The sequence below is a fragment of the Anas platyrhynchos genome, chromosome 4 (genome assembly GCF_047663525.1).
Source record: "Anas platyrhynchos isolate ZD024472 breed Pekin duck chromosome 4, IASCAAS_PekinDuck_T2T, whole genome shotgun sequence".
Lineage (NCBI taxonomy): Eukaryota > Metazoa > Chordata > Aves > Anseriformes > Anatidae > Anas > Anas platyrhynchos.
In genome coordinates this window covers 55,195,865-55,223,748 of record NC_092590.1, presented here as the reverse complement: position 1 = coordinate 55,223,748, position 27,884 = coordinate 55,195,865, and the positions used below count along the sequence as shown (strand labels likewise).

At 41.4% G+C, this 27,884-nt stretch overlaps 1 protein-coding gene across 12 annotated transcripts in view; it reads left to right on the top strand.

Annotated features, from left to right (window-relative positions):
• The window catches only part of LIMCH1 (LIM and calponin homology domains 1), a 171,550-nt gene that overhangs the window by 103,789 nt on the left and 39,877 nt on the right, over positions 1 to 27,884 (top strand). For 5 of the 12 annotated variants that reach the window (XM_038177873.2, XM_027457184.3, XM_027457183.3 and 2 more), the window contains 11 exons: positions 2,150 to 2,260; positions 6,738 to 6,933; positions 11,270 to 11,546; positions 12,207 to 12,473; positions 17,230 to 17,520; positions 18,776 to 19,030; positions 20,331 to 20,660; positions 21,356 to 21,679; positions 22,236 to 22,469; positions 23,423 to 23,668; positions 24,563 to 24,598. In XM_038177873.2, the coding sequence (XP_038033801.1) occupies positions 2,252 to 2,260; positions 6,738 to 6,933; positions 11,270 to 11,546; positions 12,207 to 12,473; positions 17,230 to 17,520; positions 18,776 to 19,030; positions 20,331 to 20,660; positions 21,356 to 21,679; positions 22,236 to 22,469; positions 23,423 to 23,668; positions 24,563 to 24,598 (2,465 nt within the window). In that variant the 5' untranslated portion in view covers positions 2,150 to 2,251. Of the gene's footprint in view, positions 1 to 2,149; positions 2,261 to 6,282; positions 6,449 to 6,737; positions 6,934 to 11,269; positions 11,547 to 12,206; positions 12,474 to 17,229; positions 17,521 to 18,775; positions 19,031 to 20,330; positions 20,661 to 21,355; positions 21,680 to 22,235; positions 22,470 to 23,422; positions 23,669 to 24,562; positions 24,599 to 27,884 lie in introns of those variants that run through there. The other 7 variants (XM_027457190.3, XM_027457185.3, XM_027457187.3 and 4 more) reach the window with 6 other exon arrangements.

The following is a 27,884-nucleotide window of genomic DNA, read 5'->3' as shown; positions in this document are numbered from 1 at the left end:
ATAACTTCGCAAGCCAGTAATCATGACTGCAGGTTTAAAAAAAAAAAAGAAAAGAAAAGAAAAGAAAAACTATTTTGTTCTGTCTTTCCCACCATCATTAAAGTAATATCTTCTGCATCTGACACGCAAAGTTGTAGGGGAAGAGTTCAGCTTTCAGCATTTTAGCACTCTTCTGGGTGCTGGCTATGTGTATTTGTATAGATGTGTCATTGCAAAGGTAAGGTTTCAAAAGTGTTCTCCACAGTGTGTTTGTGGGCAATGTGTACTTTCCAGGTGCACAGTACTGCAATCTCGGCTTGCAGCCAATTGGAATTGCTTGCAAATGTGTCATTATTTTTGGGGGGGGGAAAAAAAAAAAAAGCCATGGATAAAGAAAGGCAGAAGATAGAAGGTGACCAAATGCTAGCAGAAGTAAATAAAAATCCCACAACCTTCATCAGAGAACAGAATGGCTAAATGAATTGGCCAGCTTCCTCGTTGCTAGGAGTGCTAGATTGGCAAGTGTTTCCACTTAACTTGAGAACATGTACGGTAAGGGATCTTTACATAAATTTGATGTTCTGTGTTGAGTAGTGATGGTTGAAGGAAAATTGTTCGGATACTTATTTTTTTCAAGACAAAAAAATGAATATTGACAAAACCACCTTGTTTTCCTCAGGACAGTAGTATCAATTTGGATATAATCTTAAAAATGAGGAAAAAAAAAATTGAACTGTATAAAAAACTCTATGCAATTAATTTAATGGCATATATATTATTTATATTGTGCACCACGGTTGTGTTTTTAAACAGACAATCTGCATGCCACATGCAGTATTTTCTGGCAGGGCCTCAGCTGAAGTGCTGTGTGTGACTTTGGATATCACACTTGTAGGAAGGACAGAGATGGTAGAGAAAGTTGGTTGAAAAAGGATAATCAGGAGCCTAGTATATGTGACTGAGGAGGAAGTACTGAAGGAATTTGAGTGCGTGTTTTAGGGAAAGGTCTGGCAGAGATGCCTGTCCCCACCACCCCCATAGGTTTTCTTGTAGCCCTATTTCTTTAATTCGTTTTATAGTATAAACTATATGGGCTTGTCCCATCAGTACATAAAGTAATGTACTTCCATTTATTTCACTTTATAAGATGATTAATGGCAGCTATTAAAGGCAATTATCATTTATTATTGTTTGCACATCTTTTCCACATCAAACTATTTCCTGATTGTTCTGCAGTTAAATATGTTGCTATGTCATGGAATAGCCAGAAGTAACGAGCACTACATGAGAAAATGCCGTAAGTTCTGAGGTGGTGCTTTGATATTTTTAACCAGTGCAAAACACAGACATGAATTTCCTTAGATGAACAGTTTCCAATCCAAGTTGCTGCTGCACAGGTACCTTTAAAGATATTGCAGCTAGATAAGTGGAGACACATGTGGGTCTAGAGGACTGTTTGCTTTCCTTGCGTGACCTCAATAGTGGTGCTTTTGGAGGTGTTGGATGTGACCATCCTGAGCCTCTTAATTTCTCCTTCCCTAAAACAACTGCAGACCCAGCCATGTCAGATCAGATTTCTTTGCTACCTAAAGGAGTGAGAGGGTATATAAACATTTGCAAGTGCAATTCTTGGCTTGTCTTCTGTACTAGTTTTGAATTGACTTTGGAATTACGGATAGACATCGTCAGAACTTGAATGCAACCACTAACTCTTTCCAGTTTAGTGTAATGGAAACAATCAGATGCTCATGGTTTTTGATTAATCTTGGGCTGAGCATTTTTTTAAGCTAACAGATCACTGGGAATAAATGTTCCTGTATCAATTGATAAACTATGTTAAGATGATTAAAAATGGAATTACCTTTTCTTTACTTGAAATAGACGCAAACACATTCTATGTCTGGTGTTTGCTTTCCAGGCAGACATGACAGTTCCATTTTTTATAAAAGCAATACCAGGAATATAACGCGTTAAGTTACATGATTAAATTTTCATAGTTGCCTGATGTATTTATGCTTAGCCATTGACAGACACTTCCCTTTCAATGGAGGTTTATAACAAAGTCTTGTACTGCTGTGTGGTTTAGAATAAATGAGAAATGCTTAAGGGAAGTAAATTAAGCTAAGTAACTGTGAGGATGGCTTCAATTAATTCTTATTAACTTCTGCAGGTATTAGTCACCATTTATTGGCTAGGGAAAGCGGCAAACAGCTGCACGTCATATAGTGGATCAACCCTGAACCTGAAGGAGTTTGAAGGTTTGCTGGCACAAATGAGAAAGGTATTGTTTTGTTACATTTTGGGAATGGGGATTTAGTTGAAATTGTTATTCCTGTGAATAACCTGTTTGGTGCTAAGTATAAGAGAGATGATGGGCTGGAGTATAAATTACTTAGCAAACCCCTGACTCCTTTGAAAATGTGTCTGACTCTTCCATGCCATAAACATGACTTTCTTTGGCAGCCAGCTTGGTGGTGATATTAATGATGCAGCACTTGATGTGAAGCAGGGCTTTAGAATTGTCATGTGTCTCTGTTGTCTTCATTTCCTTAGTTTTTGGTTTGAATTATTTTCATTTATGAATTTATGACACAGAGTTTCAAGCTAGAGGAGTTAAGACTCGAAAGTAAGCTGGCAGGACTTATAGGAGCAGATTTCTTTTCTTTAAAACACTCATTCTCATGTTCTCATGGGTAGCTTTTTTTTTTTTTTTTTTTTGAGTTGCAACATAAAGCATGAAACAGAAGTATCTAAATAAAGCTGACGGATAGAAGGAAGAGATGATGTTTTACAAAGGGCATGGTGGTTTCTGAAGAACTGAACTCTGTTGGAAAGGTTGGAAAGGAAAAGTTGTCATTGCTGTAGAGTGGTCTGGGGATTTGTGGTTGCGTGGTGGAGCATGGTTGCAACCTGGGACACTTAACCTCAGTAGTGGTTAGCGTTGGTATCTGAGCATGCATTTACTGGGGGTGACAGCAGCAAGGAGTGGGCACGTAAGAAGATGGAAGCACCCAGTATTGTGTGTCTTGGACAAACAGCTCGTGAAATGATGTGAAATACATTCCGCAGCTCCCAAACAGCTTTATGCCTGCCACTCCTTCCCCATCTCATGTACCTGCCGAGCCACCATGGGCAGTAGGTCTGGGGTCAAAACCTCTTTGCTCATTACTGTCCACAAGCTGTGTGCTCCTACGTCTGCAGCAGCTGCAGCTCTTCACTCAGGGGTCTCAGAGGGCCCGCAATGAGCTGTCACTAGACAGGAAGAAATATTTGGCTGACTGATAGCAGTTTCTACATCCTAGTGTGACAAGAGAACCCTAATTAGACTGATAAAATCACTGTTCGTGAGCCCAGTTTCTGTGGAAAAAAAAAAAAAAAAAAAAGGAAATGGGGAGAGAAGGGAACTTCCTGCTTCTCTGTAGAGATTTATTTTGTTCTTCATTTGACAAGGCCTGCACTAATCACTCGGGACTTTGCCATGTGAGTGATATCGCTGAGACTAAGCAATAAAGAAATTAAGTTTATACTTGAGTTGTTTCCAAATAGAAGGTGCAAGAAGGAGCAGTTGCCCCTCCAAAGTCTGAAACCCAAAAGGTGAAACAAAGGTGGGCAGTGGAGCTACGGCAGAAGTGCAGGTTTTTATAATGTTAGTGCTATGGCATCATAGTTTCTTTTTTAATTTTTTATCTCACAGCATCAGGGTCCTTTTTCTTCAGGCCATATCTATGCACCTAATTATCCATTAGACAGTTTTGGAGGTCTCCTTGAGCCCTTTTGTGGGACGAAGAAGGCTGGCCCCAGAAGGCAGGGTTCTCCGCAGAGCTGACAGCGGAGCGCCTGGCCGGCAGAGCCGAGTGCTGCAGGTTGAAGACAAAAGCAAGAGTCTGGGGCTTGATTTGTTGCAGATGTTGGAACGGGGAGCGGAGCAGAGATCCCATAAAAGCTGGAAGCTACATACTCCTTTAATGTAAAAACAGCTCTTTTCAGTCCTGAAAAGTCTGCTCAGGTGGTGCTGATACGAGGGCCACTGGCGACTCATTTTGAGCTCACCTCTCTACTCTGTGCCCCTGTGGTATTCCACTTTGGCTCCTGTGGCCTTCTCTGTTACTGAATTTGAAGAGGATTTGGTCGTAAAATAGAACATGTTAATCATGCTGTGTAATGCTCTGATGTTCTTTATAGCTGAGCTTGAGTGATGAAAAGACACTTTATCACATTCTCTACTGGCGTTTTTTTCCACAGAATTTAATAATTAAATCTACCATAAATTCAGCCTGTTTTAGTTCTTCTGCTATAAATCCTCCCTGCCCTTCTTTTTTAATAAGCAAATCAAAAGAGCTCAGATGTAAGCTGTCTTGGCTTCATCTTTTTCTACTTCTCATACTGAAAGGGCTATTCATTTCTAATTTTATTCCTGCTACTCTGTTTTTAATTTTATTAACCATTTGGATACACGTTCCTCTTTGCTTTCCAACTGGAAGTTCCCAATGACAAAACATCCATGGCTTTTTGATTATATTTAACGGGGGGAAGTTCCTGCAGAAACGCATCTTACATTTGGCAGTCCCGCTTTTGCTACCACACAGCGACGTGCCATGTTTTGAATTAGCTAATGTGAAAGGCTGGTTGTGCGCTGTCGGGCCTGCAGATAACCACCTTCTTTTTTTCCCACTGATAACATTTGGGAGATGACGTTTGTGCAGAGCAGGTACCCGTCTGGCAGGCGGTGTTTGGTGGGGAGGGTGGTTTGCCAAGGGGAAGGCCGTAAAGAGCATGTTTGCAGAAGTCTCGGCCACCATCCTGGTGCCTGCCTCCTAATTCCTGGTGAGCTGCACGCAGAATTAGCATAAACAGGCCTTTGAAAGGAGGGTCTGCAGAACTCATTAGTTCACAATTGGACTGTTTTCAAACTCTGGAAGATAGCAAACACAGGATGGGGCTTTTTCTTGCCTGAGCTTAAGTCCTGTAGCCGCTGAGCGTTTCTGTGTCACTCACATAATGGTAATTTAGGAAAATGGAAGTGTGCCTGCGGGTCGGGAATAGCTGGTTGGTGTGAAGAGATGAGGGGATTTAGGGAATTTGGGTTTTAAAAGGATTTTGGATCGTGCCACAAACAGGGCTTTGATAGGATTTTATTTGTGTTCTTGGATCTGTGTAACTCATGCAGATTGCAAGGAGACAGAGCTTTGTTCCCTGGCATTTCTGTCAGTATTGTAGCTCATGCTCTAAGCAGGATGGGGAGGGAAATGGTGTAGGATTCGATTACTACTTTGATAGATACATTTTGTTTTTAGAAACACTTCACTTTGCAGGGAGGCTGCTCACCAACCTTACCACGGTTCAACTTGGCCTTAGGGAACCTTTCCTGCTGTCCTTAGCGTGGCGTTTTGGCAGCGTAGCAGTGCGTGGCGCTAATTAAGCCTTCTCCCCGAGAAGTTTGCAGGACGTTGGGTCTGACGTCTCCGTCTCGCTTCGAGCCTCCCTGCCTTCCTCCATGGAGGCTTTTGTTGCAGTGCTCTCCTCCCGCAGTCACTTCTCCAGCAAACGTGCTTTGTTACGGAGGTGGCCTGCCAGGGCACACGGGGATGTTGGGGACGGACCTCGTCATTGGCAGCACGGTCACGGGTAAAACCTCAGCCATCAGGGACAGAGGGAGCCGAGCTGAACGTAGCCATTGTGCTCCGGCTAGCGGTAACCAGGGGGTGCTTCTTAATTAGGAATTAATATTCAAGTGCTGCTGGAAGGAGAGGGGAAAAAAACACATTCCAGTCTCTTCGGGTCGCAAAATGTCAGTCTGATAATGGCACCCACACTTCTGACTTTACTTACTGTCGGGGGAGAAAAAAAACAGGTTTATCTTTGAATGAAAGTAGTTATTTTTGTTTTTCTCCGCCTGTGCTATTGTAATTAATGTTAAGACACTCTCTAAAACAAGGGATTTATTATAATGCAAGGGTGAGGATGGCTTCTATTGACCTTTTCCTCTGCTGGAGTTTCAGTGTTTTAGTATGTGCTGCTTGCACTGGAAAGAATTTATAATCACAGGGCTGTCAAAGACAACCATTGTTCTCCCTGCTCTGAACATGTGGGTCAGCTACAAGTGCTTTCATATCCCCCAGAGCCAGGAGCTGGCAAAGAGTAAAGAGCACAACTGAATTCTTCTGAGGCATCAGGAAAAGCGTTTTGCATATTTTTCATTGCTGATTGCTTCAGAAAGACATCCCTCTTTCATAACAGGAATTTCTCTTCAAGGTAGAGGGAGGCTGGGGCACACTGCTTCATTATTTTGCCGAGCTGAAGCAGCAACAACAAATGCTGTCTGCTGGTGTCCCAGCCAGATACAATAGATAAGCAAGGGGCGGGGGGAATCCTTTGGAAGGCAGCAGACTTAAACCTGATGCAGGCATGATGTTAAAATGCTAGTGCTTTTGTCGGTGCTATGGACTGTGGACGACAAGTCAAGTTTCAGGTTTCTCTCGGTTTTGATCACTTTATTAACTCGGTTGTTGCAACTTTTTCTCAGTTCATCGTGCTAATCTAATAGCATGCCTCGCTCTTGGTCAGCATAAAATGGGGTTTTATTGCAAGCTCGCACTTTCGTTTTGAAGGGGAGAAGGGGCAGAAAGCAAGGAAATCCTTTTTGGGGGGAAAGAGATTTTTAGCACTCTGCAAGATGCTTTGTTACCTGATGTGTAATGAATCTCATTGGTATGTCAGTGGCTTCTTTATGAAGAGCTACCTGCTGTACTCCCATGTAGGAAACAGAGGATATTGAGAGTCCAAAGCGCAGCATTCGTGACAGCGGTTATATAGACTGCTGGGACTCCGAGCGCAGCGATTCCCTCTCCCCACCGCGCCACGGCAGAGATGATTCCTTCGACAGCCTGGACTCCTTTGGCTCCCGCTCGCAGCAGACACCGTCTCCAGATGTAGTGCTCAGAGGAAGCAGTGATGGTAAGTGCTGGTCGCAGGGAGGCATACGCGTTGCTGGAGCAAATGTGCCATTCAGAAGCTGGACACAGCCTTTGAATCACTAATCCAGCGGGAGAGCTGCTCTGTGAATGCTGATTTGTGCTCCCTGAGGTTTAGATGACTTTGCCAACAGCTTACTTGAAGTCTGTCTCAGTTAGGCTAGCGTAGCATTGGAAAATGAGTTACATCATTGCAGTGTAATTTTATTATTGGGATAGTGCTTTTCTGGGTTACGGTGTAAGAGGATGTTGTGCAGACTCATTTTAACTTTTGAACTAGGCTGAAGCAAGAAATAAAAGCGTAGGAACAGGGGAAATATTGAAGTGAACAGAATGCTGCCTAGATAAACCCTAGCCAGATAAATGACATGGAAGTATCTGATACTTGTCAGAATTTTCAGGTCTGATATAAAACATGTCACCAAGTACCATGTTTGTTTTTGTGGTATTTAGGAAATTGGGCAACTGACTAGCTCCCACATTCAGAGCCGTGTCCATCTTTGTACACCTTTGAGTCAGGACACGCAGTTCTTGGCTTACAGAAGGGGATCTGCTTCTCTGCCTTCCTTGTTTTTCTTTCAGAGGCTTTCTGAGGCTTGTAAACACAGCATGTTGCGTGAGGAAGGATTTGCCAAGGGGCAGGTGTAGAGCATGCACTTAAGTTACCTGTCTTGAGCAGGATTCCAGGTCAGAACAAAAGGACGCTTGATTCAGGCTCCGTCCGCTTGGTTGCATGCACGATACACGAATGAGTCAGTTGAACTTCATCATGAAGTTATATTCCACACATGAATCACTTCTCCTTAGTAATGTTATTTATTTAATAAAAAAGGAAGGGCAGAAAGACTTTTTGGTAGGAACCAGATGTTCGTACTGCTTTTGGCAGTGCGAAGGAAACTGGTGCTAATCATAACCGGACGCCTGAGAGATTTCCTGAGGTGATGGGGAACTCCTTAAAACTGGAAAGCTGGCAGGGAGAGCTGGTATCACAGATGAATTGTAAAGGGTAGAGTAGAGTTAACCTCTGCTGTGCTGCTGCCTGGCTGTTTATAGAGTGGCATGTCTTACTGGGACTGATGCTGGTTGACCATCCAGAACCATGTGCTGGGGCTGATTCCTTGGAACAGCCTCATGCCCCCTAAGACACTGAACTGAAGACAGTCTCCATGTTACAAAGCGTTTTTCTGCCTTTTACAATGAGACAAAAGGCAAATAGTCATATCTCACCTGTCCTAATTGAGATGTGTTGCCCTGTCCTGGCTGCTTGAAGAAGTGTCCGAGGTCCCTGCCTGTTTGCTGGGCAGTCACTTACACCAGTCCTGTAGCTGCTTCCCATCAGCTTCTGCTGCATTAGCAGATTTTAGTAAGGTTTTGTGGTTGCTTGTTTGCCACAGCTAAGACATACTATCTTGTCACATTCTTGAGTCCATGACAAGCACAAAATAAGATGCAAGCGTAGAGAGCTTGTTCTTAAAAATTGATTTTTAACCGTATCCAGACTGGGGGTGCACGCAGATGTAGTTTGCACATGTATGACTTGTCTTGCAAATCCTTTCTAATCTGTCCCATTTTCCCTGCTTGCTGCTGCCTTAACTTCACAGCTGACTCCTCCAAGAGTTGCAGCTGAGGTGTAGCTTGGCTCACCTCTTCCCTGCCTGACCTATTTCTGTGGCCCCAAGAGGCTGGTGTTTCACTCAGCTGCATGTACTTGTTGATAGAAATACTATCTATGCAAAGCTGGATGGAGGAAAAGGTTTTGCTTGCTTTGCTTCTCTCTCAGCTCAGATAGGATCTTTAAAAACCCAAGAATATGATATGGAATAAAATTATGATTCCTTGTACTCCTAGACAAAAAATATGGATGGAGGTCATGTAAGTGATCGTAAAGTGATGACAAGTTCAGTTAGAAGCATTAAGTGATACGACCTTCACTAAGCCACCTGCAGTCCATATCTCTGTTCAGGGACTGCTCTGGTGTCCTACCTGGGCCCTGTCACTTGGCACAAAGCAAACAAAAGCAGTGATGGAGCACAACAGTTCATTTAAAGCAGTAGAACTGCAGTCTGACCTGCACAGAGCCACAAATGAACGTATTTGGGAATGCATAAATCCTCTGCTTGGCTGGCAGTTGTGCGTGGTGCCTTTTATGAACTCGTGTAGGCCCCTTGACACACTGTTGTGTACAAGTCTGTAGTATATAACTGCTTGTTAGGGGTTGTGGAAACTGGCTGTTTCTTCTTCTACTTGGAAATGCAGAAGAACAAAATTAATGTTATAAATGTAGAACACAGCTGCATCTTTCATTCAGTGCTCTGGCCTCAAGTGATTCAAGTGATTTTTTTTTTCAAATTTGAGCTGAAAATAATTTTATGAGTAAAATATGAATAATTAAATAAGTTGTTTTTCTTTGAAGTACTCAGCTTGGATGTGCTTGTAGGCACATAAGTAATGAGGGAGAGGAATCTGTTATAGTTCTGCTGCCGCTGTGGTTATCTGCTCCAGCATTTCTGTCTGCTTGTTCAAGACTAGTTTTCATGCAGTACAAAAATAAACACCAGAACAAAGTCAAGAGCAAATAGGATAGCAAATAACATGAAGGGATCTTTTCACTTTCTTTTAAGCTGGCCCTGCTTAGTTTAATGGTATTACAGCTCTTCAAACCTCTGCTGTCCTCAGACACTTGATTTTTTGGTTGCATCTTCACTTTCTGTTGAGCTACAGACTGAGGTTACCAATCACATTGTTAGTTTTCATATGCTCTTTACCAAAATTGTCCAAGCTAAACATTACTGGCAAAAAGTACATTGTGAATTTTGTCTAACTCATTTCCATTATGTCTTGTCTTGTCTTACTGTTCCCTTTCCCTCTTCATCTCTCTCCGTGCAAACATTGAATCATGCAATCTGCTTCAAAAGCTCTTTGCAAAAAAACATTCCTAACATATTTGGACCTCTTTTCCTCCCCCCTACTTTGAATTATACAAAGCTACTTGTGATTTTTTATGACTTCATTGTTTTCAGTTTTTCATGAGGTAGCTCAGCGAATTAGCTAGTAATTTATTAGCAGAGTGAATTAGCAAGAGGACACAACCTGGGTGGCTTCCCCCTCGCCCCAGGGAGGGAGAACAACTATTGCATATGCAAGTGTTGCAAAGAGGCCAACTGCCAGAGAGACAACACTCCAAAGCTGGGAGAAGTTTTGAATGCTGATCGAAGAATTGGTTGAGTATTGCACTCATCAAACCAGGGCCTGTGATGATGAGAGAGAACTATTTATATGGCTTCTTTGTGAATTACTTAAAAAGGCTCATGATGGTGCAGGGAATCCAGTGAATGTCTGTGAAGTGTATTCCCAAATGGCTGTGAGGGCAGTTCCACTGCAAATGCCCTTTCATGTAATTGTCCCACCATTTGGGAGTCTTATTTTCAACTGTATATTCAATCTGGAATAGTCTTTGCTAAGCTTTTGTGAACATGATTTTTAAAGGCGTTGTAAATATCAGGAGGCTTAGTTCATTTGTACAAAACAAAGTGGCTGCTCAGCTCTGTTCATCTCCCATCTTATTCTCTGCAACTTCTTGATTTTCCTCTCTCACTGGGTATCTTTGTCAACAAGTATTCTTCAGTCTTTGCAGCACCGATCTAACCCATAAATGCTGCAGATTGCCCCTTCCCATCTGAGGATGAAGTTTCCTTGTCTGTTTGCACTGAACTGGAGACTAACTGACCAGGCAGCTGGAGAGACTGAAGACAGTCCATCTGAGTCTCACAGTTTATAGCAGCTGATGCTATATAGGAATTTATTTTCTTAGGTTTTGACCAAAGCTGATGCTGTGTGCATTCGAAGTACAGTTAATATGTGTCTCCAGAAACATGCATATTCATGCTGTTCTGATAAAAATGCAGTATGAAGCCCTTTTTTACTGAGCTTGTGATACGGAAGTGTAAGTGTAGGTTCAGGAGTGTGAACCAGGTTGAACATACCCAAGCATACAACTAGGAGTCAGTTAGCCAAATAAGCTTCTCTAGCTGTTCTCTGTGAGTGACAAATCTGGCTTAATCTGACCCCAAGTTTGTCAGAACATCCTGAATCATGAGCTGTGGCTGAAGTTTGTCAGGGATACAAAATAAGGATTGATAGAAAAACTGTTTACTGTCTGTGTAGATACTACAGCTACTACATTGTGTCTGATTTTTAAATATAAATACAGGTAAAAATGAGTTCATTTCTTGATACTCACATTCTATTTTTTTAAATTTTTTTTTTGGTGGCGTCTTCTCTGATTTATAATTTTAAAAAACCTGGATGGAAATGAAAAGAAGGACTTTTTTCTCCTTCCTCACTAGGGAGAGGAAGTGACTCAGAAACTGACCTGCCACACAGAAAGATGCCAGATGTGAAAAAAGATGATATGTTGGCAAGGCGGACCTCACACGGTGAACCTAAATCAGCTGTGCCTTTTAACCAGTACCTCCCGAACAAGAGTAATCAGACTTTCTATGTACCTGCTCCCCTTCGGAAAAAGAAAGCCGAGCGAGAAGAGTATCGGAAGAGCTGGAGCACCGCGACTTCACCGCTAGGAGACAGACCTTTCAGGTAAGACTGGCCTGTCTAACTTCTCCCTTCCTCACTGACCATGCTTTAAACAGCTGATTATTGTTCTTTTCGTGAGATGTATGGAGCGCCTTCTGCTGTAATAACTCTCTTGCTGAAGTGGTACTGGTCAATTGTAGCAATTAGTGAAGATGGTAGAAAAGCAACGAGAAACTCATTGTCTTGATATCATTATTGTTTACCATACAATGCATTGTATTGCTTGTGTTTGACACAATGATGGTTATTATAACCACCATGGTGGATGACTCAACCCAAGGCTGGACAACATTGCTCTGGATGACCTCTCTCAGTTCTCAAGACAATTACTCACCGACAAATGATACTTAAAAGCAACATTTGTTGTATTTAATCAAATAGGTAATGTTTTTTCTGCATTTTAAATTAATTTATATGTATGCTATATATTAGTATGGTTTATATAACTGTGGCTATATGTGTTTCTGGGTGCTGGTTTTGTCAACTGGTATTTCACTTCTGATTTGGCCTCAGAGCAACTTCCATTAAAAAGCATAACTATCTTCCTGCGCCATCCATCAGAATATCCTTTGACATCTTGATATCAACAAAATTTGCTTATAATAAATAAGTATTTATGTATCAGGCACAACATACATTAAACCACCTTGTATAATTCAATAGCAAACCTGAAACCATAGAAGAAGAACAGAATGAAACGTCAGAACTGTGTGAAAAGGAGAAAATGGGCTCCGTGGCTCCTGAGGAAAGCCCTATTAAACATCAAGTAGGTTTCAGTCAAAGAGAAGGAAACTCCATAGAACAGTCTCTTTCATGTAGTGCAAAAGAAACATCAGCACCTGAGGGGGAAGATGCAGAAGAGATCAGAAAGTTACGAAGACTGGAACAAGCTGGCATTAAGGTCATGTCAGCAGCCCAGCGCTATGGCAGGTTAGCCCAAGAGTGTGAGAAATTGTGCACGCTTCATATTTTTAGGATTGGCTGAAGTGTGGCTTCCTCAATCCACTGTGACTTCACTTCTAACAAAAATCCAGCCTGCTAAGCACTCACAATGGCTAGCCTTTTAGTGAAGGTCTTGGTATGAAAAAGCTTGTGAAGTGGCAGTTGTACATTGGAGAGCTGTATGATGCTAACTGCATTTGTGTTGAGCAATTGTATGGTGTTACAGCATACAACAAACTCCAAGGAAACTACTACACAAACTACATGTCACTACATGTCCCACTTAATGCTTTCTTGCATTTTAATAAAAAATACATAGAAATGTGTATTAAAAATGCCTTCTTAAGGTAAAAGTTTCAGATATATACTTGTTGGCGATGGGGTGTTTTAGTTTACTGACTCACAGTTTTTATGTGGTTAATGTTTTTAGCTGTGTTAATAAATGATGCATTTATTTTTAAAGGCAGGAACTATAAAAGTATAAAGTGCTTGTTAACACATGTACCAGTTCAAACGTGGAGGCATAGTTCTGCAATCACCATTTGACTGACTTTGGCATGAAGTATCAGTAGTTTTTCACTTATTACCTGTGTTACTTATTTTTGGATGTGATTCAATTTGGTTATTTCCTGTTCTTTAACTAACAAGCTGACTGATGCGTAGGCTCACTGCCATGCCTTTCCGTGATCAGATACCAAGTCCTCATGAAATATCTCTCTCATGCGGATGGCCCGCAAAGCAGATTTTTAATCACTGTGCCTGCAGACTAGGCTCTTATAGATGATCAAAATGATTTGGCTAAAGGGTAAGTGTCCAAATGTCCTTCCATCTAAAACATTTTCCTTTGGATTATTGAGGAAAATACTCACTGCATTTCTATTCTGACTAAGGCAACTTCTTGAGATGTGAATTTGGTAAATCATGGGGTGAAATCTTGACAGTGGGTAATTTAGCAGATGCGGGTCTATGGACTGGGTTTGGAGGGTGGTAGAAGCTGAAAGTACAGCTCTTATGTTATACAGCTTGCTTACACATAAATTAAGCTGGTCTACAGCCATGTGCACATACATCATGTGCAAATAAAAGTCACACTCTTTACACATCGTATGTCCTTTTCCTAGGTCACTCAGAAGCTGTCAAGAACCAGTGTTTGCATGTGGTTGTGGAGTACTACTTTACAAAGCCCTAATAAAGAAGGACTGTCAGTCAGAAATTAGTCCTTCAGGTTCAGCTTGTGTGCTCATTGATCAGGAATTCATAAACCAGTAGGATATGAGCATAATTGCGTTCTGAGTCCAAGGCTGCTATTCATGGTGATACATAGTAATAGCTTGTGTTTAGCAGTGCAGCAAACAACTGATGGCACTGCCTGCATTTGCATTTGGAAGATACTATCCAAGAGCCCCTTTTCCAAGCCTGTGTTTGACCCACTTACTTGTTCTCCAGGAATGAAGCACATCTGGGCAAGTGTTTGGCTCTTTGGCATGAAATTGGGTCTCCTCTTTCCTTGGACAATCTGTTGTCCTGACAGGGCTGAAGGGGAGAAGGGAGCAGATATAACCAGCCATGGTCCCTCCTTGCTCTCAGCAGACACAACTCCTGGAATGTGGCAGCTGGAGGAAGGAGGAGCTGCTGGTTTTCTGCCCAAGCTGAGGGTCAAAGAACTGAGTTTTGTATCCCAAGCTTCACTGTAGTGTAGTAGCAGCCTGCTCCTGGGAATCATAGGAAGACACAGCAGAAGGTGTATTGGGGACATGGGTCTGTAAGGAAGGTTCTGTGTTTGTGGAAGTGAAAGAATAGCGAGTGAGGAGAAGGGAAGAATTTGGTGTTGATGCTTCAGGATACAGCAGAGCATTTGATCATCTTTCTTAACGTCTTATTCTCATTCCCTGTACTTCGAACCTCTCAATTTTCTCTTTTTTCCTTGAAATCAAATTCAAATTTCTGTGCACTAGTGGCATTGAACAATTCTCAGTCCCACTTGGTTCTGTATTCTGATCTTTTTTTTTTCTTTTTCCTTTTGCCCCTCCTCTTTGAACTTTTTTCTACACTGTCAGCCTCTCTCCTTTCACCTGAGGTTCTCAGTTGTTTTCCACTCGCTCTGAGTTGTTTACAGGCATTTTCCTCTCGACATTTTGACCTCTGGATGACACCCACTGTGACTTTGAGTTCTACAAGGCATCTAATTGTTCCTAAAGCTGAAACTCAGTGGGGACATTTCTGGGTCTGGCACAGGAAGGATTTGAACTTGTATGCAAATGCATTTTTTGTTTGGAATCTAAGTGCTTATCTCCATTGCTGTAGCATGTTCTCGGAAAGGACTCCACTGAACTAGATGCTGTACGACTGCATGCCAAAAAGCATTCACCCTTCCCAAAGGAGTATATTGTCTCTTTATAGCACGGTGTTTTATTTACGTGTGGTCCTTCATGCTTGCTTGTTGTGTGCATCTGTCTCTTATTTACACTATTGTATTTGAGAGATACGCATCAGATTCATAGAGACTCCCTAAAAAGAGGAGAAGAATTATGTCTGTTCTAATAGATGATGCAGAAAGGGAGGGTAAGAGAAATGTGAGCAAACCAAGAATTCTTGGCACGTTCTTTGTGAAAGGGATGTGGACTCTTATCTTGATGGTGCAGAAGCATGCAAAACCCTCTCATTGTTCTGAAACGCAACAGACGGATCCACAAGCCTGTACGAGGCCCTGCTTCATTCAGCACAAACACCCAGGGTCTGATGCTCTGCAAGGCAGCACCTACTGTAGCAGCGTGGATGTGTGTGGTGTTTCTGCAAGGGCTGGGGCTGGGTATGCGGGAGCGATTGGCAAATATGCAGTGCAAGCTTCACATCTACACTCTTGGCTATCTTTGTGGTAAATTGACCTTAAAAGGCACTTCTAAAACTGTCACACAGTGAATTCAGGAGACCCCAAAACATCACAGCTTATCTCTGACTCCAGTAAAAACAGAATGGAAATGAATGGAAAATATTCTTAACCTAGAAACAATTGTGGAAGTCTAGTTACATACTAAAAGCCCTAAGTTCTTCAGTTATTCATCACAGTGACTCATAGTTGTTCTTTTGAATATTTTAAGGCCCTATTTCTTTGTAGCTGAAAACACCCATCTCAGAAATAGTATGTTTGGTGCTCAGTAGCATTGATAGACATGAGACTGGAAAAATCATTAGTTTTTACTGAATAATCACTTGCTTATACATAATTCTTAGAAACTGAAAGTACAAAACAATATCCCCAACCTTACCAGACAAAAAATTACGGATCTTCATTGAAGAAGTAAATATAAACATGATTTAATGGAGTATTACATGATTTTACACGTCCTCTTTATGGCCAGAGTTCTGAAAATTATTTCCAGATTATTAGTTTTCAGAAAAGAGTAATGGTACCTGTAGTAAGGTCTGGTTAAAAATGAATCAAGTTAATCATATTCCCTGGCTTATTTGGTAGAACAGGTCCCAGTGCATGTGACTTCTAGGTACCTGTTCTCTTGTGCCTAAAACTTAAGGAAGAGTTCAGCTGCTTTAGATCAGTATATTTTCTCTAAAGCTTGTTTAGCAATACTTTGGAAGGGCAGCTGAAGCCATGAAAGAAGTGGTGTGTACAAGGAGCATGTAGGACTTTATACTGTTTAGAAACACAGTTAATTATAACTGTACTGTTTTCTAAAATAGAGGAGAGACTTGACAACAACCTGTAAGCTGTTTAGATTTACTTTCTTCATGTCAGTTTGTTTAATCTGATGTGATACCTTTTTATTCCTTTGTATAGCGCGGTGTGCTGTAAGAAAGAGGAAAAGTGAGATATTTGCAGCCTACAAAAGTGCTACACGGAACATTCTAATATTCAATATCCAACTTCCAAAATATCATTGAATACAATTTGGTTTTCAAACATGAGATTGGCCTAACTCTCGCCATCTGTCTCTTCAGTTTACTTAAGAATATTGACTGTTGCAAGTTAAATAAGCTTAGTCTTTCTTGGCACCAGCTGTCAAGGGTCTTTATCATTGTAATCTTCAGGGGCACCAAGGTTGTGTTGGTGTTGCTGTTGTTTGTGACCAAGGCAGATCGCACTGTGTGCCAGCACGCTACTATCTCTAGCAGACTCAACACCCTATTGTATATCAGCATCAGCACAGAGGGCTTATTCTGGGGGAAAGAATCGAGCACAAATGTGCATGAAAAAAACAACAACAACAACAACAACAAAAAACAGTTAAGAATATTAGGGCATGCAGCCTCAGTGATTACTCAGGTTTCTCTCTCTCTCTCAAAAAAAAAAAAAAAAAAGCAAAAAAAAAGCAGAGCCATTAAGATGAACATGTACCAGATATTATCTGGTATTTCAGGATTCAGCATTGGCCAGGGATCAGGTATTTGCATCAAATCTTTCTTTCTTTGAAGTGTTGAAGAAGTTTCACACTGCCACGTACAGTACTACATTCACATAGTATGGTAAACAAATTCTTCCTTTTTCTTCTAGCTGTTACTAAAATAAGTAAAGATCCAACATTATTGATTTCCATGTGAAGTCCTTGCAGATCTGTTCCTTGTATGATTCTTTTTTTTTTTTTTTTTAACAAGTCATTGCCAAATCTAACAGTAGCCTGGAACGTATTCGATTAACTCCGCTTGGTTTATGACCTGAAGGTGTATGTTGCTGCTCCACTCTCCCTCCCCTCATGCATCAAGAGCTCTCTTTACTTTTGCTCTGTATCAGTAAAATGCAAGCATATGAAGACAATGGAAGCACCCCAGACATCATCCTTCGCAAGGAGAACCCCTTCATGACACGTTACCAAAGGAAGGATTCTGGTTCGGAAGATGAAACAGCAAATAGAGTGCCTGATTTAGAGAAGGATGACTTTGCTACCCGGAGAGCCAGAATGAATCAGCCCAAACACATAGTTCCGTTTAACTCCTTTATAATTGGACCCTACACAAATAAAGATAAAGGTAAACTGGAAGACAGTAAAAAGCCATTGCAGGTGGAAAAGCAGGAACATGCAAGGTGTGCATTCATGGTCTTTCTTTTTCTATTACAATGCTTAATTTCATATTGCTTTGTAGGGCTAAAGTTGTCTGGAGTACAAAAAAATTTCAGGGTAAAGTAATGCAAATGTTTTATCATAAAGTGAACAAAAAAAAATCTAGATTAATTACTGGAAGTTTTTGTTAGAGTATCAGGACCATAAGCTTAAATTGACAGTGTAAAATAACAACCAGACAATTTCTTTGTCCAAGTAGAGGCAGCTCATGAGTGTGAGTAACGGAAAATAAACTTTGAAGATATGTTTGCACATCAGTTCCCTCTTTTGCTGGATGTTTTAGAAGCATGTGTTTGGATAAATTTTTTTCATCTAATACCCTTTTAATACCCTGCATAAATCATGGACTCAGATCTAAGTCATTGGTTAACGCTCTGAATACCTGTGCTTGCTATATTGCACTGAATTGTTGCACATAAAGCTAATGTTTCTTACGTAGTATTGTTTTTAGAAATGGAGTATGGCTTACAACATTTTGGCCTAAAAAATCTTTCTTCAACTCAGTGATACAGACCTTTAGGAAACTGCTGAATATAGGTATCTGCTAGGAATGCACCATTTTCAGGAAACAACTTTTTTTTAATTTATTTGTGCAAAGAGAAGTGATCCTAGATAAAACCACTATATACACGTTACATGGGATCTTGAATGTAATTACTGATACATTGAGAAATTTTCTTTGAATATCTAGTAGCTCTTTTCAGTAATGCATAACTTGCCTTTTGGTTGCTGGTAATTTGATTACATTAACATTTTGTAATGAGAAGTCTGGCACAGCATCTGAAGAACACATAACCAAATTTTAATATTCTAATGCTATTGACATGACTCTAAGATCAAAGAAACTCTGTAGTGTGTTTGTGAGCAAAACTTGAATTCACTTCACTAATATTATGGAAATGAGATATTTGTAACTATTTAAGGGAAGGCTTATTGCAAAAATGCTTGATACAGGAATAACTCCAAGGCTTTTGTTGCTCATGGTAGGAACAGAAGTCATACAATGAAGTGGTCTCAATACTGCATGAGCGGGATAGTGTAGGTGGAATCACTTTATGTCAGAACTTCTCATGTTTACTTCCTAAAATAAATGTAAAATAATCTGCTTATAAATTCAGTTTTATCTTCTTGTGCTCTGAACCTCTTCTAATGACACTGATTTATCATTGCTCCCTCAAAATATCTTCTCTTGCTGAAACGGAATGTGTGTTCAATTAGAGGAAGCCAGGTGCACGTGGCAGCAGCAAGGCAACTAGTGACACACAAGGAGAACACACTTCTGAAAACTGAGAAGAGTAAGTCAGAGGAGGAGGAAGAAGTGAAAGTACCTGATACTGAGCGAGACGATTTGGCTAAACGGAAATCTCAGAATGTCCTTCCTCAGCCTCAAGAAGATACAGTTTTTGTGAATGCATCTATAACAAAAGCGGATTTGGAGACCTGGAAAAGATTGAAACTGTCAGGGGAGCCCAGGTATAGTGTCATCCTGTGCGTCCTGTGGACAGGATGGGCACCCTAAGAAGCATGTTTATTTTGTCACAATCCATTTGTGTCTGCTTGTGTTTTTAACCTTGCAGAATGCCTTGATGACAGCAAGTCTTTACCTACTTAGATTTTCAGGAGGAGTCCAAAAATCTATGTAGGGATGCTGTCTATCGTGAAATGGAAGTGTGTCCATTATGAAGAAAAATGCAGTTTCGTAGTAGCTCTGCCTTTGGATGCTTTTGCTGTCATCCCAGGAAGGTTCCTTTTGTCTTGTGGATCGATCTGCTGTGAAGCTGCTGGAGGCTGACCAGCAGAAAGGTCCATGTAGTGCTGCTAACCGAGCTATCTGCAGGACTTGGGGCATTATATTCTGGGGGCTTTATGAGGATCAGCATCTCCTTGCATTAATGTGCCTCTACTGCTTTTGAGACCTGAGCTAATACATCTGCATGGTATTTTACTGTGCCGAGTAAATATACCAGCGCTATCTGTCACTAAAGCAGAAGTTGCAGGAGCCTCGTTGTATGGTGTAGAGATGCTTGTGTTGTAAACTAACCCTCCACAAAGGGAGCTGGTATAAAGCCGTTATTCTAGGCTATTTCCCTGTGGAGATGGACTCTAATGAAGGCAGGTGATTTGTGACTCCAATAGGAAAGGGTAACAACTCCTGGCTTTCCTGTTTAGGCGCATGCCATTTTCCAATTAGAGGTCGCCATCTGTTCAGGCGCTCTCCTAACAATGTGGTTACTGTGTGGAATTTCAGCTCTAATACAAACCACCGAGAATCAATCACTCTCTCGTCTCAGAAATATTATAGTTTCCCCGTTACTTTGGAGGTGAATTATTAAAGGCAACCTTCAAATCAAGATTCAGTGCCCCCTTTGCAGGGTAAGTGAGTTGCCCTTCCTGGTGCTTTTGTGCCACCGGCACCCCCACACGACAAGTGGGGTGTACTGGTGCTGCATGGTCCCATGTAGCACATAGCCTGGGTCTGCATCAGGGAACCATGGCTTTTTTTAAGGGTAAAGTATTAATTCTGCAACTATTTTTATGCTATGGTCCTTCCTCTAAGGAAGAACTTTCATAGATGTTTTCCCAGCAGGCAAACAGTATCTTTGGTCCTTGGTATCTTTGGATTTTATTTGTCAGGCCACAGTGTGCCCCACCTCTCTGTACCTGTGTCCTTGAATTTTAAAATAAAGCCCCTTTTTAAACTTAGGAGCATTTAATTTGCTTTATTCTGGGGTCTCATCTGGGGGGGGACTCTTTTATTCCTCATTCTGACTAGTGAAGAAGATCTCAAATGTCCCAGTGACACTCTTCTGCCAGCTGAAGTCACAGTGAAAGCAGCAGCCCGTGACGATTTTGCTGTCCGCAAAGCCAGAGCAAACAAAAAGGCTGGTGGCCCCAAGCAGAAATTCGTGCATTTTGGGCCAGTAACTGAGATCGATCAGCAGAAATGGGACAGGCTCAGCATTGGCAGAGCTTCCCGCAGGGGTGAAGCAGAAGAGGCAAGCAGCAAAGACAGCGTGGAGATCCCCTCCGGTGTTGAAAGCTCTCCTTCAGCCGCTGGCAGGCTCCGTTCCGATGCAGCATCCAAGCCACAGAACGAGCCCAGGTACTGGTGTGGTGTAGGAAGCACCGCTGAGCTGGAAGCGAGCCCTGGTCTCACAAGAGGCCGCTCTGCATGGGGGTGGACTGTGGCACACACCTCAGAGCTGTTGACACGCACGGCCTTGCTCAGAAGTCATCTGACGCTTCCACAGTCCCTTAATGTGTTTAGGCTTGTGCAAAACAACGCTGTGCGTATGCTTTCTGACAGCTTACCTCAACGTTTCTGGCTATCAGTGAAACCACTGGTATCTCAGAACCTGAGCTATCTTTAAAGCCCTCTGCTTCTTGAACTCCCGCAGCTTTTCTCCGCCTGCTTTCAATACATGAGGGATTTGGCGTTCAGCTTTCTGGCCTTAGTGGTGTTCAAAACATGCTTTCTTCAGTCCTAATGGATTTAGTTGCTTTTTGAAGATGCACTGCTGAAACCAAGGCGCTCTGTGTTTCTGGTGTTCATCTGGAAGAGAATTGCAGCTCTGGGAAGTTAACATATTAATAGAGCTTACGTTTATTTGGCTTTTCTTTAATTGCTTAGTCTGTGGCTGTAGCAAGAGTTTTTAATGAGTGCATTTAGCAAGCAATTCATTCAGTTAAGTTTGTGTGTTTATCAAACGTCTGCAAACTGAGCTGAAGGGCTTCTCTTATGCCTCATTTGACCTGGGAACGTTTTGTTTGTCTCACCCCTCCTCACCTCTTTGCCAGTGAGGCAGCGCAGTCAGGTACAGATGAATGTCACAGGAGAACGCTGTCACCCGCCCCTGCCACTTCCATCGGCTCTGAGAAGCAAGCCCTGGGCGGTTCAAACAAACAGCAAGAAAGCGCCGAGGAAGAATGCGATGAGCATTTGCCAGACATTGAGAGAGATGATATGTTGGTTAGGAGGTTGGGGACCTTTCAGAGGCGTACCACGAGCCCCATTCATATGTATTGTCCTCCCCTGCCAGTAACTCCTCACCTGCTGCAGCAGCGGCCAGGGGAGGCAGTAGCTCGTGAGAAGGATTTGAAGACTCCACGGGAAGCAGAAAGGTCAGAGAACAGAAGCAGATCCCTCTGAGCTTCATGCCTGGTTTGTGTGTGGTGTGAGCTGAGATCAGTCAGCAATGTTATTCCATTCTTCGCGCAGCCTTTAAAGATGTGTTTTACTCATTCATCATGGCATGTGCTCTGTTTTATGAAATTACTTACAAGAATGTATCCTATGAACATAAAACAGTCTGTTTTCTTTCATAATATTTAAGTACTTCAATTGTTAATTGCCGTCCAGCATGAAAACAGTCTTTCATCTTTTGGGGGGATTTCTTTTGCAATCTCCAGACTTTAATGCCAGCTTCTAAGCAAACAATTCCTTGCATATATTTTTAATCAATCCCCACCTTCTAACATATCTCCTACATAAGTGTGGCACTTGGTTTAGTTTCCTCGTGCTCTCATTCCCTGTGCTGTAGCTAAAGATGCCTACTTGTCCATCACGCTGCAGCTGTGTTTTCAGTACCAGTACCCCAGGTTGCCTCAGCAGCTGCTGGCCTGGGGGCTGTACCAGTGAGCATTATCACGGAACAGTGTCACTTGTCTCTCTGAGCAGCACTGTAACACAAGAAGAGAGCCAAGAACAGCTTGAAATCCCTCATCAGCAGAGTGGTGGAACAGAAAACAAAGTGAAATTTCCAGACCCGCAAAGAGATGACATGTTGGCCAGAAGAACTGGAGCTTTTCTCAAACAGCCGGGGCCAAGTGTTAAACAGTTCCTTCCCATGCCATTTTCAAAGCAGCAGACTAAGCAGGGCACAGCTAGAGAACCTGAAAAGAAAACTGTGAGGTAAGAAAGTTGCTTCTCTCTTTCCCTTTAGTGAGTCCTGTGGACTGTTTGTCTGGATCTCTTGATCTGGAAGAGTTGCTGTTGGCCCAGCAGAGGTTTATTCCATACGGGTCCTTAAATCTGTGCTGACTCTTCCTGCTCAAACAGCTCTGATAGGCAGCACGGGTTTTCTGGCCCTTTTGGTAGAGCTGTCTAAAGCAAAGATCTAGCAGTTGCAAAGCTCTAATAGCGTGTGGCAATAGATAGACATAGCAAGATTGTGTTATATTTGAAGAGTTTCCTGATTAAATATGAGTTAATCATTAAAAATATTTCCAGCACAAAAGTGGTGCTGGATATGGTAGATTAGATGCTTGTCTAGAGCTTAGCCAGTGCCAGTGACCCCCAGACAGGAAAAGAAGACTCTGAAACCAGCTCCCCCCCATAAGGTTTGGTGTCTTTGCTCAGATGAGCAGGGCTACATGGGTTTGGAGGTGTAAGCCTCAGAACAGAGTTGTGCATTGGCTGGTTGAGCCACATGCAAGCGAGACTGGAAAGTTCTCACTCCTCAGCCTTTTCAAAGTACATGAGGAGCATGTACATGTGCACCTGTGCATATGCAGATGAAAAATTGATGTGCAGCTCAGCCAGGAGAAGAAAAACACTGTCACCTACTGTAGAATTGAACAGTGGTTTGATGTTGAAGTGACCTTAGATTGAATATGTACGTAAAGCTTTAATATTTTGGGGTGTCCAGGGAAATCTATGTTACTGGCATGGAAGAATGGAAGTACAAGCATTTGACTCTGTTATAATTAAGTTTTATACACCTATCTAATTTAGCTTGTCAGCTATTAGCTGTTTCGGTTTGTGAGTTTTTTGTTAAATTACAGTTATTCTTTTCATTATGTATATGTGATTTTTCAAATGTTGCTTAATACATTTCTTTGCACTGCTGCCTTTGGCTCACTCAGGCCTGAAAAATGTGCGCAAGTCTGCAGTACTAGCTCTGGAAAACCTGTAATGCTACCTCAACAAGAGCAGCAAGGGCAGGAAAGATGCGATCTCCCTCCTGCTGGACAAGACGATACTATTTGTACTGCCCAAGTGGGTGAACATAGCCTTAATGAAGTCCACCCTGATCAAACGTCTAAGCTTCAGGATGTTCCTGAGGAAAACAAAAATGAAACATTGTCAGCCAAGGATGAGCATCTGCAAACGTGAGCTCTGTATGGTGTGAACCACGCAGCTTGTACACCCCTTGCTCTCCTACTGTGTGCACACTTCAGAATTCAGATTTTGCTTTGCTTGGTGTGTTTTCAGTCCAAACTGAAATATTGTATGCCAGTACACACTCTTGAGAAACAAAAAGAATATCTGTATAATGTATTGTTTTCTTTTCTACAGCTAATGAAAGCAAATATTTGATTGCATTGTTTATGTGAATAAAAAAAAATTGCTTATGAGTAGCAGAGGTTCAACTGGACTCTGCTGGACATCTTTAGACATGTGTGTCTTGCTTCTCCATGATTAGAAAATGCTGCAGTGTCAACTTTTGTATTTTATTTTCTTTTATGATAAATCCCAGATACAAACATGTCATTTGCATGACTCTAAACAGGACAGGTACTTCGGTGAATGACGCACTGACATATGTATTACCAGTACCTTTTTTTCAGCTTCACAGAAAACAAACAAACAAACAAAAAAATTACCCTACTATAATGATGACTTGAGCACCACTGTGGAATGTAACTGTTAAGTTTTGTCTCCATTTATTGCATGTGAGCCACTTAATGTAAATGTCAATATATTGTCTATTTTCATTAACTCATTTCTAAACCCAGTTTAGGTATACCATAGCACATTTTTACAACTGGGGCATTAGTCAGGGAGGGATGGGCAGTTTTCTTGGGCAGTTTGACCATCAGATGATTAGGTAAGTTTTGTGTATTGAGTACATTACCTCTGAACAGCATGGTTGGTTCTCTTTTGGTATGCTTTAGTGGTAGAGGTTGGATGTTCAACGAAACATTACCCAAATCAGATGGGTCCAGTTGCAATTACTATTTACTGTATTTACCAACACTCTAATTTTGTATTTGGTCTTGTAGATTCGGCCCCAGAACTGCTGTGTCTGATGACGCAGAGTAAGTTGTCTTGTGTTCACAAGATTCTGTTTTAAACAACTTACACTGCATGCTTTCCAGTCTTTCTACTAATTTAAAATGCAGTTGATGCCTCATTATTATTTTGCAGTGTTCCAGCAAATAAATTTTTCAGAAAAGCACTGAAAAATTGAATGCAATATGGCTTACATTGCAGCTAAAAATAATTTATATATAAAAGCCCATAAAAACTGAGCATAACACTAATATGCAGCTGTTGCTTAAAGCCTTATTCTTTTTTTTCTTATTTTCCTTCCTTTTTTTTTTCTTTTCTTTTGTTTTTCTTCTGAATTTCCATTGCCTCTAATCAGTTATGGGTAAGGACAACTGGGTTGAATCTGGGCTGGGTGCTGGGAAAAAAAACACAAAGTATGACCTGTACAACTCAACCAGGAAGAAAAAGGAAAATGCAAAGTACAATAAAATTCATTGTGATCTTCAGAATAATTATCAGGAAAATATATCTTTAGCTGTTCCTTTATTGTCTTTTTAAATCTTTCTCTTGAATCCCTTCTAGGTTGGGAGTAATTTAATAATATACTAAACTTAATTTTTAAGCACTTCACCTCAATGTTTTACATTTTGCAAAAGTAGTAGGACTGGGACATTTATTGCATTTAAACATTTTTATTGTGTGTGGATGCATGTGAACTATAGTTCAGAATAATATGCAATGTCATTTAAACAGCTCAGTGAATGTATTAGCTATCTCACTTACAAAGCGCAGTCATTTAGAAGCAAAGAAATAGTTGGGGACTACCCACATAATAGTGTCTTTAATATCCTTCTGTTCACAGAAATGCATATGACCTTCTCTGTCTCCTGGATTAAATCACAAAGTAGAAATGGCGGAGAGGGTTTTCTTATTTCATTTTAATGACAAGTGTATGCAGAGACTCATACATATTTTTCAACCTTTCCTCTAATGATAAAGGCTAGAATCATGGACTGAATATTCTTTACAAGACCTGTACTATGCAGATGTATTTTCTTTATGCTGTGCACTGCCTGTGTCCTCTGCCCATAGAGTAAATGTGATCATTTTCAAGTAGAAATCTTTTCAATGAAACCAAGAGATGAGGTATAACTAGCATAGCAACACAGCAATATTATACTTCACAGCAGAGTCTTTCCTGCCATTTCATAAAGCATTACCTGTATGATTGATCTGTTCACATTTCCCCACAGTTTTGCACGTCTGTATCAAATGCAAACATTTTAGAAAGTACATGGAGATGCCTTCAAAGAGGCATGACAATGTGTTTGGCTGTATAATGTGAGAGTAGCAAGGATGTGAACAAATCGCATTGTTTACTGCACATCAATTCCAATTTTGTTTTAAAAGGCAAAATAATAAATGTTCAAGCCTTATTATCATCCTTGCCAGATGTGCTATAGAACAATTACTTCCTAAATTGTCTTTAAATTTCTTATAAATGTAAGATCGTGTTTTTCCTCTTGAAGATGAAGTACTTAGGAAGAATCTAATAAAATGTGGCTCACGAGTAGGAAAAATAAATTGAACTGACATTTAAAATGCTTCGAAAATGTTTGTCAAGTCTCCTTTGAAAACCATGCCTTGAACTGAGCCCTAGACTCGGTGCTATTTATTCCAGCAGCAGAACCTAGAAACCCCCTTGTTAGGCTGACAGCATTGCCCTTGCTGGTTAGTGACCATCAGATCGTGTCAGCAGCCCAGGGCTGTCTCCAGCTCCTGTAAAAGCAATATTCAGTGTAATTTGGAAGAAAGGAGACAACCCTGGCTAGGCACTGTGATTGCTTGGAGACACCCCAGACATAATTAAAGGCTTAGTACAACAACGTGAGCACTGCATAAGATAATAGTTCTCTGCTGGGGGGCAGCAAGAGGTTGCTCATGGTTCCCTCTTCCCTTTCTCCACTCCCCAGGCTTTCCTGTGGCCCTCTGTCAGGTTTCCAGTTCCTGTCACTTTCCAATTCCTGTTACGTTCTGCCCAGTATAGACGTGGGAGCCAGTTTAGACCTGGCAGGGACTGCGCTGATATCCTGGGGCATCTTCATTTCTCTCCAGATCAGATTTCGAAAAATGCAGAGCAAAAAATACAGAGTGGTGTAGCTGGGCATGCTGTTATGTGGTAAAGTGTTGGCAATATGGTCTCTTCTGAAGCGGGAGAGGCACAAGAAGGTTAACTCGATGTGGTTGAAATGCTCTCTCTTCCCCTTGCAGTTGCCTCCCCTACAGCTAACGTGTTGCTGCTGACCAGTCCCTCACCTCCCTAGGAGATGGGATGAATTCTGGTGGCAGTGTGACAACCCAGTGTTCATTTAGGCTTATGCTTTATACTTTAAGCCCAACAATTGAATTATAGTGGTCTGAGAAATTTGAGTATTTGTTTACTAGAGTCTGATCCTTTAGCCAGCCTGTCTCTTTTTTATGTTTTGTTGGGGTTTCTTAAGTCTTAGTATGTTTATGAATGGTAATGCAGCCACATAATTAATGCTTTGCATAAGGATTTTAACATATTCTCATAAAAGAGATTTTTTACCATAGATCAGACTCTTAAATTAAATGGTCTGAACACTCAAGCCTATGAAGACGGTTTTATCTCATACTTCAGATTTTTTTAAAAGTATTACTGTATTATAACTCTAACAAAAACAACTATAATTTGCAAGAATATAGTAGTGTAACTTAAAAAATCACATTGTCCCAAAGACCCAGCCCTACAAAATAGGCTGGTCTGCACAGTTTTTTCCCAGACCTTTGTTAAAGCAGCAGATGTGGTACGCTGGTCAGCAGAAGGGCCTGTCGCTTCCAAAATTTGGATGCAGTCCTCTGAGCCTTGCTCATGGCAGAAAATTCATGGTCAGGAATTCTGTACTGTTACATCTCCCCCACCTGTGTGCCTGTGACCCAGCAGTTTAAGGAAGATGTAAATCTAGCTCTGTTCATGCAGGTGATGGTTGCAGACTGGAGTCATCTGTAGCTTATGGAAGAAAGAAATTGGAAGAAATGATGTCAGACTCATAGTGAAAGTGTCTTCTGACAGAAGCCCAGAGAGTTCTGGCCTCAATTTTCTTCTAAGGATGAATGTGTCAGGCAGAGAAACCAACATAGGCCTTTCAGGTGGCCTTTTCCATGTCCTGAGGAAATGAGGTGGCTCTCGATAATGCCTGTTATATGCTGCTCAGAGCAGAGAACAGTGCTTTGAGTTGACTCCTTCAGATTGCTCTCTTGCCAGATGTACACAATAAACCTGTTACTGCAGAGCTGACGTTAGGCTGGTGG